We start from the raw sequence: 11,528 nt of genomic DNA, 5'->3' as shown, positions 1-11,528 counted from the left end.
CCCTGCTCTAGTTGTTATAAACTAGTAGGTGATCCCTGCTCTAGTTGTTATAATCTAGTAGATGATCCCTGCTCTAGTTGTTCTAATCTAGTAGATGATCCCTGTTCTAGTTGTTATAATCTAGTAGATGATCCCTGCTCTAGTTGTTATAATCTAGTAGATGATCCCTGTTCTAATCTAGTAGATGATCCCTGCTCTAGTTGTTCTAATCTAGTAGATGATCCCTGTTCTAATCTAGTTGATGATCCCTGCTCTAGTTGTTCTAATCTAGTAGATGATCCCTGCTCTAGTTGTTATAATCTAGTAGATGATCCCTGTTCTAATCTAGTAGATGATCCCTGCTCTAGTTGTTATAATCTAGTAGATGATACCTGTCCTAGTTGTTCTAATCTAGTAGATGATCCCTGCTCTAGTTGTTATAATCTAGTAGATGATCCCTGCTCTAGTTGTTATAATCTAGTAGATGATACCTGTCCTAGTTGTTATAATCTAGTAGATGATACCTGTCCTAGTTGTTCTAATCTAGTTGATGATTCCTGCTCTAGTTGTTCTAATCTAGTAGATGATCCCTGTTCTAATCTAGTAGATGATCCCTGTTCTTGTTGTTCTAATCTAGTAGATGATCCCTGCTCTAGTTGTTCTAATCTAGTAGATGATCCCTGTTCTAATCTAGTAGATGATCCCTGCTCTAGTTGTTCTAATCTAGTTGATGATCCCTGCTCTAGTTGTTATAATCTAGTAGATGATCCAGGTTCTAGTTGTTATAATCTAGTTGATGATCCCTGCTCTAGTTGTTATAATCTAGTAGATGATCCCTGCTCTAGTTGTTATAATCTAGTAGATGATCCCTGCTCTAGTTGTTATAATCTAGTAGATGATCCCTGCTCTAGTTGTTCTAATCTAGTAGATGATCCCTGTTCTAATCTAGTAGATGATCCCTGCTCTAGTTGTTATAATCTAGTAGATGATCCCTGTTCTAATCTAGTAGATGATCCAGGTTCTAGTTGTTATAATCTAGTAGATGATCCCTGCTCTAGTTGTTATAATCTAGTAGATGATCCCTGCTATAGTTGTTATAATCTAGTAGATGATCCCTGTCCTAGTTGTTCTAATCTAGTAGGTGATCCCTGCTCTAGTTGTTATAATCTAGTAGATGATCCCTGTTCTAGTTGTTCTAATCTAGTAGATGATCCCTGTTCTAGTTGTTCTAATCTAGTAGATGATCCCTGTTCTAATCTAGTAGATGATCCCTGTTATAATCTAGTAGGTGATCCCTGCTCTAGTTGTTATAATCTAGTAGATGATCCCTGTTCTAGTTGTTCTAATCTAGTAGATGATCCCTGTTCTAGTTGTTATAATCTAGTAGATGATCCCTGTTCTAATCTAGTAGATGATCCCTGCTCTAGTTGTTCTAATCTAGTTGATGATCCCTGTTCTAGTTGTTATAATCTAGTAGATGATCCCTGTCCTAGTCGTTATAATCTAGTAGATGATCCCTGTTCTAGTTGTTATAATCTAGTAGGTGATCCCTGTTCTAATCTAGTAGATGATCCCTGCTCTAGTTGTTATAATCTAGTAGATGATCCCTGTTCTAGTTGTTCTAATCTAGTAGATGATCCCTGTTCTAATCTAGTTGATGATCCCTGTTCTAGTTGTTATAATCTAGTAGATGATCCCTGTCCTAGTCGTTATAATCTAGTAGATGATCCCTGTTCTAATCTAGTAGATGATCCCTGCTCTAGTTGTTCTAATCTAGTAGATGATGCCTGTTCTAATCTAGTTGATTATCCCTGTTCTAATCTAGTAGATGATCCCTGCTCTAGTTGTTATAATCTAGTTGATGATCCCTGCTCTAGTTGTTCTAATCTAGTTGATGATCCCTGTCCTAGTCGTTATAATCTAGTTGATGATTCCTGCTCTAGTTGTTCTAATCTAGTAGCTGGTCCCTGCTCTAGTTGTTCTAATCTAGTAGATGATCCCTGCTCTAGTTGTTCTAATCTAGTAGATGATCCCTGTCCTAGTTGTTCTAATCTAGTTGATGATCCCTGTTCTAATCTAGTTGATGATCCCTGTCCTAGTCGTCATAATCTAGTAGATGATCCCTGCTCTAGTTGTTATAATCTAGTAGATGATCCCTGCTCTAGTTGTTATAATCTACAGTGTGTTCAGAGAGTATTCAAACCTCTCACCTTTTCCACATTTTGTGACGTTACAGCCTTATTCTAAAATGGATTCAATAAAAAAAAATCAATCTACACACAATACCCCATAATGACAAAGTGAAAACAGGGTAAGATTTTATTGCAAATTTATAAATAATAAACAGAAATACCTTATTTACATAAGTATTCAGACCCTTTAGCTCAGGTGCATCCTGTTTTCATTGATCATCCTTGAGATGTTTCTACAAGCTGATTGGAGTCCACCTGTGGTCAATTCAATTGATTGGACATGATTTGGAAAGGCACACACCTGTCTATATAAAGGTCCCACAGTTGACAGTGCATGTCAGAACAAGAACCAAGCCATGAGGTCGATGGAGTTGTCTGTAGAGCACCGAGACAGGATTGTGTTGAGGCACAGATCTGGGGAAAATATTTCTGCAGCATTGAATGTCCCCAATTACAGTGGCCTCCATCGTTCTTAAATGGAACAAGTTTGGAACTCTTCCTAGAGCCCAGACAAACTGAGAAATCATGGGGAGAAGGGCCTTGGTCACGGAGGTGACCAAGAACCCAATGGTTACCCTGACAGAGCTCCTGAGTTCCTCTTTAGCCAGCAGCATACCACACTGCATACCACTGCTGGCTTGCTTCTGAAGCTAAGCAGGGTTGGTCCTGGTCAGTCCCTGGATGGGAGACCAGATGCTGCTGGAAGTGGTGTTGGAGGGCCAGTAGGAGGCACTCTTTCCTCTGGTCTAAAAAAAAAAATATCCCAATGCCCCAGGGCAGTGATTGGGGACACTGCCCTGTGTAGGGTGCCGTCTTTCGGATGAGACGTTAAACGGGTGTCCTGACTCTCTGAGGTCATTAAAGATCCCATGGCACTTATCGTAAGAGTAGGGGTGTTAACCCCGGTGTCCTGGCTAAATTCCCAATCTGGACCTCAAACCATCATGGTCACCTAATAATCCCCAGTTTACAATTGGCTCATTCATCCCCCTCCTCTCCCCTGTAACTATTCCCCAGGTCGTTGCTGCAAATGAGAACGTGTTCTCAGTCAACTTACCTGGTAAAATAACGGTAAAAAAAAAAAAAGAACCTTCCAGAAGGACAACCATCTCTGCAGCACTCCACCAATCAGGCCTTTATGGTAGAGTGGCCAGACAGAAGCCACTCCTCAGTAAAAGGCACATGACAGCCCGCTTGGAGTTTACCAAAAGGCACCTAAAGACTCTCAGACCATGAAAAACAAGATTCTCTGGTCTGATGAAACCAAGGTTGAACTCTTTAGCCTGAATGCCAAGCATCACATCTGGAGGAAACCTGGCACCATCCCTACGGTGAAGCATGGTGATGGCAGCATCATGCTGTGGGGATGTTTTTCAGAGGCAGGGACTGGGAGACTAGTCAGGATCGAGGGAAAGATGAACGGAGCAAAGTACAGAGAGATCCTTGATGAAAAACTAGCTCAGAAACTCAGACAGGGTGAAGGTTCACCTTCCAAGAGGACAGCAACCCTAAGCACACACCCAAGACAACACAGGAGTGGCTTCGGGACAAGTCTCTGAATGTCCTTGAGTGGCCCAGCCAGAGCCCGGACTTTGAACCCGATCGAACATCTCTGGTGAGACCTGAAAATATCTGTGCAGCAACGCTCCCCATCCAACCTGACAGAGCTTGAGAGGATCTGCAGAGGAGAATGGGAGAAACTCCCCAAATACAGGTGTGCCAAGCTGGTAGCGTCATACCCAAGAAGACTGAAATCACTGCCAACGGTTCTTCAACAAAGCACTGAGTAAAGAGTCTGAATACTTATGGAAATGTGAACTCTAAAAACCTGTTTTTGTTTTGTCATTGTGGGTTTTTGTATAAAGGGGAAAAAATAAAATATACTACATTTTAGAATAAAGCTGAAACGAAACAAAATATCGAAAAAGGGGACCGAATACTTTCCCGAATACACTGTATGGATTAGTGTACCATCTGAGACATCGGTATAAAGTCTGAGCTATGTCCCTATTCCCAATTAACACCCGTTAGGTGCACTGCTTTTGACCCAATCTACGGAATAGGATATAGGGAAAAGGGTACCCGAGGTCTGGTCTCACCTGTCTGTGTCGGGACCGTTCTTGGCGATGATCATCTTTAACTTGCCCAGGCCTCCTACGGGTGCTCTGTCAGTCCCCGTCGTAAACTGGAGGAAAAGTCTCTTATCCTCCTCACCAAACGAATGCACCGTCTCCCAGAAGTCTCTATGAGTGAGAAATAGAGGAATACAATTAAAAAACATTTATTTTATTTTTTTTGGTCTGGGTGTATATGGAATCTGTATTACACTTTTTTTCCTAATAAAACAGCAGTAGCTTCGGTATGTGACAAAACACAGACACTAAATGTGTGTGTGTGTGTGTGTGTGTGTGTGTGTGTGTGTGTGTGTGTGTGTGTGTGTGTGTGTGTGTGTGTGTGTGTGTGTGTGTGTGTGTGTGTGTGTGTGTGTGTGTGTGTGTGTGTGTGTGTGTGTGTGTGTGTGTGTGTGTGTGTGTGTGTGTGTGTGTGTGTGTGTGTGTGTGTGTGTGTGTGTGTGTGTGTGTGTGTGTGTGTGTGTGTGTGTGTGTGTGTGTGTGTGTGTGTGCAATAAGGCCCGAGAAGGTATATGGCCAACGGGGCTGTTCTTATGCGCAAAGCAACACGACGTCCTTAGCCATGACGTATTAGCCACAAACTCCCGAGATGCCATATTGCTATTATAAACTGGTTAGCAACATAATTAGAGCAGTAAAAATACATGCTTTTGTCATACCCGTGGAATTCGGGCTGATATACCATATATATAGCGTATTAACGATACAGCGTGGTTTGTCGAGATCGGTGTGGAAGAACTTGACTGGCCTCCACAGAGCCCTGACCTCAACCCCATCGAACACCTTTGACATGAATTTGAACGCCGACTGCCAGACAAGCCTAATCGCCCAACATCAGTGCCCGACCTCACTAATACTCTTGTGGCAAAATTAAAGCAAGTCCCTGCAGTAATGTTCCAACATCTAGTGGAAAGCCTTCCCAGAAGAGTGGAGGCTGTTATAGCAGCAAAGGGGGGGACCAACTCCATATTAATGTCCATGATTTTGGAATGAGATGTTGGACGAGCAGGTGTCCACATACTTTTTGGTCATGTAGTGTATATACTGAACAAAAATATAAATACAACAATTTCAAAAGACTTTACAGAGTTACAGCTCATATAAGGAAATCAGTCAATTGAAATAAATTAGGCTCTATGGATTTCACATGACTGGGAATAGAGATATGCATCTGTTGGTCACAGATACCTTAAAAAGGTAGGGGTGTGGATCAGAAAACCAGTCTGTATCTGGTGTGACCGCCATTTGCCTCAAGCAGAGCGACACATCTCCTTCATATAGAGTTGATCAGGCTGTTGATTGTGGCCTGTGGAATGAAATATAAAACGCAACATGTAAAGTGTTGGTCCCATGTTTCACGAGCTGAAATATAAGATCCCAGAAATGTTCCATACACACAAAAAGCGTATTTCTCTCAAATTTTGTGCCCAAATTTGTTAACATCCCTGTTAGTGAGCATTTCTCCTTTGCCAAGATAATCCATCCACCTGACAGGTGTGGCATATCAAGAAGCTGAGTAAACAGCATGATCATTTCACAGGTGCACCTTGCGCTGGGGACAATAAATGGTCACTCTAAAATGTGCAGTTTTGTCACAACACACAATGACACAGTTTTTGAGGGAGTGTACAATTGGCATGCTGACAGCAGGAATGTCCACCAGACCTGTTGCCAGATAATTTAATGTCAATTTCTCTACCATAAGCAGTCTCCAACGTTGTTTCAGAGAATTTAGTACATCCGACATGACTAGAAAACGCAGCCCACGCCGACCTCCACATTCGGCTTCTTCACCTGCGGATCGTCTGAGACCAGCCACCCGGACAGCTGATGAAAATAAGGAGTATTTCTGTCTGTAATAAAGCCCTTTAGTGGGTAAAAACTCATTAAGATTGGCTGGGCCTGGCTCCCAAGTAGGTGGGGCTATGCCCTCCCAGGCCCACCCATGGCTGTGCCCCTGCCCAGTCATGTGAAATCCATAGATTAGGGCCGAATGAATTGATTTCAATTGAATTGTTTCCTTATATGAACTGTAACTCAGAAAAATCTTGAAAATTGTTACATGTTGCATTAATATTTTTTGTTCAGCATATATTATTTTATTAAATATTATATATAAATATAATGAAAGTGATATATGCAGATCTCTTTTATTCAAGAGAGAAATTGAAAGAGATCTTTGTATCGAAATCAATGTCACAACATGGCAATAAATTACATTAAAAAAAAAATGTTTTACTTAATAATGCGACAATCCTTGCTGTAGCCTCCGTCATACTCTGTCGTGTCTTCAAGCGCTTGAAAGTCTAAATTCTGAGAAGGAAGTTGGAGCACAGGAGACAGTTAGATAAAAACAAATAAAACAAAATCAAATCTGATAACTAAAAAGTTATTTTCAAAACATGAACAAACATTTTAAAAGTATTATTTCAAGCTGTGTGCTTTCTGCTCCCCAAGAGCAGCTATGGATTTCATTGTCATATTTTGTTGACGATCTACACAAAATACTCTGTCAGAATGGAAGAAAAATTATAACATTTGTACAAAAAGATCATTAAAAATACTAATATATCTTGATAAGTATTCAACCCCCTGTGTTAATACATGTTAGAATCACCTTTGGCAGTGATTATAGTAGTGAGTCTTTCTGGGTAAGTCTCTAAGAGTGTTCCCACACCTGAATGCTCTGTCAAATTGGTAGTTCGTCATTGCTAGACAACCATATTCAGGTCTTGCTATAGATTTTCAAGCAGATTTATGTCAAAACTGTAACTTGGAAAACATTCACTGTTTTCTTGGTAAGCAACTCCAGTCTATATTTGGCCTTGTGCTTTAGGTTATTGTCCTGCTGAAAGGTGAATTAATCTCCCAGTGTCTGGTGGAAAGTAAACTGAACCAGGTTGTCCTCTAGGATTTTGCTTGTCTTAGCTTTCTTCTCCCCAGTCCTTAACAATGACAAGCATACCCATAACATGATGCAGCCACCACTGTGCTTGACAATATGGAGACTGGTACTCAGTAATGTGTTGTATTCAGGATAAAAAGTTAATTCCTTTGCCAATTTTTTTGCAATATTACTTTAGTGCCTTGTTGCAAACAGGATGCATGTTTTGGAATATTTTTTAAATTCTGTACAGGCTTCCTTCTTTTCACTCTGTAATTTAGGTTAGTAGTGTGGAGTAGCTACAATGCTATTTCATTTATTTATTTAACCTTTCTTTAACTAGGCAAGCCAGTTAACCTGTCTAGGATCAGCGTGGCGCTAGCGGCACACCCCCCCCCCCCCACTGAAAAACCAGTGCCGCGAAATTAAAAAAAAATATTTTTTTCAAATATTTAACTTTCACACATTAAAGTCCAATACAGCTAATGAAAGACACAGATCTTGTGAATCCAGTCAACTTGTCCGATTTTTAAAATGTTTTACAGGGAAGACACAATATGTAAAGATGTACATCTATTACCTAAAAACACATTAGCATAATCCACCATCTTTTATTTGTCCACCAACACCAGTAGCCATCACCAATTCGGCTAAACTAAGATATTTATAGCCCCTAACCAAGAAAAAAACTCATCAGATGACAGTCTGATAACATATTTATGGTATGGGATAGGTTTTGTTAGAAAAAAGTGCATATTTCAGGTAGATGGCATAGTTTACAATTGCACCCACCGTCACAAATGGAATAGAAAAACTACTTAGAGCAACGTGTTTACCTACTTACTAATCATCAAACATTTCGTAAAAATACACAGCATACACGAATCGAAAGACACAGATCCTGTGAATACAGACAATATTTCAGATTTTCTAAGTGTCTTACAGCGAAAACACAATAAATCGTTATATTAGCATAGCACATAGCACATAGCAGCCCAGCATTGATTCTAGCCAAAGTGAGCGATAAAAGTCAACATCGCCAAAAGATATTAATTTTTTCACTAACCTTCTCAGAATTCTTCCGATGACACTCCTGTAACATCATATTACACAATCCATATAGAGTTTGATCGCAAATGTTTATATTTAGCCACCAAAATCATGGTTAGACAATGTGAAATGTAGACAAGCTGGTCAGAAAATGTCCTTGCGCCACTTAGACAGTGATCTACTCTTATACATAAATACTCATAAACGTGACTAAAAAATATAGGGTGGACAGGGATTGATAGACAATTTAATTCTTAATACAATTGCGGAATTACATTTTTTTAATTTATCCTTACTTTTCAATACAGTTTGCGCCAAGCGAAGCTACGTCAAAAAACATGGCGTCCTAAGCCACTAAAATGTTTCGACAGAAACACGATTTATCATAATAAAAATGTCCTACCTTGAGCTGTTCTTCCATCAGTATCTTGGGCAAAGGATCCTTTCTTGGGAGAAATCGTCTTTTGGTGGAAAGCTATCCTCTTGCCATGTGGAAATGCCAACTGCGTTCGGGATGAACTGAAAAGCGTGCCCAACTATTCACATCGTTTCAAAAATAAATGTCCCAAAATCGCACTAAACGGATATAAATTGCTATAAAACGCTTTAAATTAACTACCTTATGATGTTTTTAACTCCCATAACGAGTAGAAACATGACCCGAGTAATATTACCCCCTTCACTAATGCTTGGAACAGGAGAGGGCCGGTGTCCTCTAGGCGCATGACGCAGCTCCAAAAGAATGACTAGCCTCAGGGTTTTTTCATTTGTAGGGCCTGTGAACGCGCAATCGACCCCATTGGAATCGTCATCACGTAAAGGCATCCAGGGGAAGACGTAAGACGTGTCCGTACAGTCATAGCAATAAGAGTGCCCTTTTAACTGACTTCAGAACAGTGGCCAACATTTCTGAAATCTGAATCCATGTCAGGGAAATTGCTGTAGAATGGGCTCTGTTCCACTTAGAGACAAAATTTCAATGTCAATTTTAATGTGTGTAGATTGATGAGGAAAAATACAATACAGTCCCTGCTGCTGAAAAACATTACCACAGAATGATGCTGCCACCATGCTTCACCGTAGGGATGATGCCAGGTTTCCTCCAGATTTGATGCTTGGCATTTAAGCCAAGGTTTCATCAGACCAGAGAATCTCGTTTCTCATGGTCTGACTCCTTTAGGTACCTTTTGGCAAACTCCAAGCGGGCTGTCATGTGCTTTTTACTGAGTGGCTTGTCTGTCTGTCCACTCTACCATAAAGGCCTGATAGGTGGAGTGCTGCAGAGATGGTTGTCCTTCTGGAAGGTTCTTCCACCTCCACAAAGGAACTCTGGAGCTCTGTCAAGAGTGACCATCGGGTTCTTGGTCACCTCCCTGACAAAGGTCATTCTCCCCCGATTCCTCAGCGGCCAGCTCTAGGAAGAGTCTTAGTGGTTCCAAACTTCTTCCATTTAAGAATGATGGAGGCCACTGTGTTCTTGGGGACCTTCAATGCTGCAGAAATGTTTTGGTACCTTGTCTCGAAGCTCCATGGACAATTCCTTCGACCTCGCCGCTTGGTTTTTTTCTCTGACACTGACAGTGTGTGCCTTTCCAAATCATGTCCAATCAATTGAATTGACCACAGGTGGACATCCAATCGAGTTGTAGAAACATCAAGGATGATCAATGGAAACAGGATGATCAATGGAAACAGGACGATCAATGGAAACAGGACGATCAATGGAAACAGGACGATCAATGGAAACAAGACGATCAATGGAAACAAGACGATCAATGGAAACAAGACGATCAATGGAAACAAGACGATCAATGGAAACAGGACGATCAATGGAAACAGGACGATCAATGGAAACAGGACGATCAATGGAAACAGGACGATCAATGGAAACAGGACGATCAATGGAAACAGGACGATCAATGGAAACAGGACGATCAATGGAAACAGGACGATCAATGGAAACAGGACGATCAATGGAAACAGGACGATCAATGGAAACAGGACGATCAATGGAAACAGGACGATCAATGGAAACAGGACGATCAATGGAAACAGGACGATCAATGGAAACAGGACGATCAATGGAAACAGGACGATCAATGGAAACAGGACGATCAATGGAAACAGGACGATCAATGGAAACAGGACGATCAATGGAAACAGGACGATCAATGGAAACAGGACGATCAATGGAAACAGGACGATCAATGGAAACAGGACGATCAATGGAAACAGGACGATCAATGGAAACAGGACGATCAATGGAAACAGGACGATCAATGGAAACAGGACGATCAATGGAAACAGGACAATCAATGGAAACAGGACGATCAATGGAAACAGCTTGCTCAACTTCGAGTCTCATAGCAAAGGGTCTGAATTTTTAAAATTTATTTCACCTTTATTTAACCAGGTAGGGCAGTTGAGAACAAGTTCTCGTTTACAACTTCTACCTGGCCAAGATAAAGCAAAGCAGTGAGACACAAACAATACAGAGTTACACATGGAATTAACAAACGTACAGTCAACAATAGGGTTAGGGTTAGGGTTATAAATATAAAATAAGTCTATATACAGTGTGTGCAAATGAGGTAAGATTAGTGAGGTAAGGCAATAAATAGGCTGTAGTGGCGAAGTAATTACAATTTAGCAATTAAACACGGGAGTGATAGATGTGCAGAAGATGTGGTGATTGGCAGAGTCCAAAGCCTTGGCCAGGTCGATGAACATGGCTGCACAGTACTGTCTTTTATCGATGGCGGTTACAATATCGTTTAGGACCGTGAGCGTGGCTGAGGTGCACCCATGACCAGCTCTGAAACCAGATTGCACAGCGGAGAAGGTACGGTGGGATTCGAAATGGTCGGTAATCTGTTTGTATAACTTGGCTTTCGAAGACCTTTGAAAGGCAGGGTAGGATAGCTAGCTATAGGTCTGTAACAGTTTGGGTCTAGAGTGTCCCCCCCTTTGAAGAGGGGGATGACCGCAGCAGCTTTCCAATCTTTGGGAATCTCAGACGATACGAAAGAGAGGTTGAACAGGCTAGTAATAGGGGTTGCAACAATTGTGGCGGATCATTTTAGAAAGAGAGGGTCCAGATTGTCAAGCCCAGCTGATTTGTAGGGGTCCAGATTTTTGTAACTCTTTCATAAAATCAGTCATCTGGATTTGGGTGAAGGCAAAATGGGTGAGGATTGGGCAAGTTCTTGTGGGGGTTGCAGGCCTGTTGACCGGGGTAGGGGTAGCCAGGTGGAAAGCATGGCCAGCCGTAGAAAAATGTTGGATGTTTTT

At 41.2% G+C, this 11,528-nt stretch overlaps 1 protein-coding gene across 3 annotated transcripts in view; it reads right to left on the bottom strand.

Annotated features, from left to right (window-relative positions):
* LOC129869451 (ubiquitin-protein ligase E3A-like) overlaps positions 1 to 11,528 on the bottom strand; it is a 56,823-nt gene that overhangs the window by 6,740 nt on the left and 38,555 nt on the right. For all 3 annotated transcript variants that reach the window (XM_055943882.1, XM_055943881.1, XM_055943883.1), the window contains 2 exons: positions 6,543 to 6,616; positions 4,271 to 4,414 (listed from right to left, as the gene is read on the bottom strand). In XM_055943882.1, coding sequence (XP_055799857.1) covers positions 4,271 to 4,414; positions 6,543 to 6,616 — 218 coding nt within the window. The remainder of the gene's footprint in view (positions 1 to 4,270; positions 4,415 to 6,542; positions 6,617 to 11,528) is intronic.

The sequence above is a fragment of the Salvelinus fontinalis genome, chromosome 14 (assembly GCF_029448725.1).
Source record: "Salvelinus fontinalis isolate EN_2023a chromosome 14, ASM2944872v1, whole genome shotgun sequence".
NCBI lineage: Eukaryota > Metazoa > Chordata > Actinopteri > Salmoniformes > Salmonidae > Salvelinus > Salvelinus fontinalis.
Note: the sequence above shows the minus strand (reverse complement) of the source record. Positions and strands in the feature narration are given on the sequence as shown.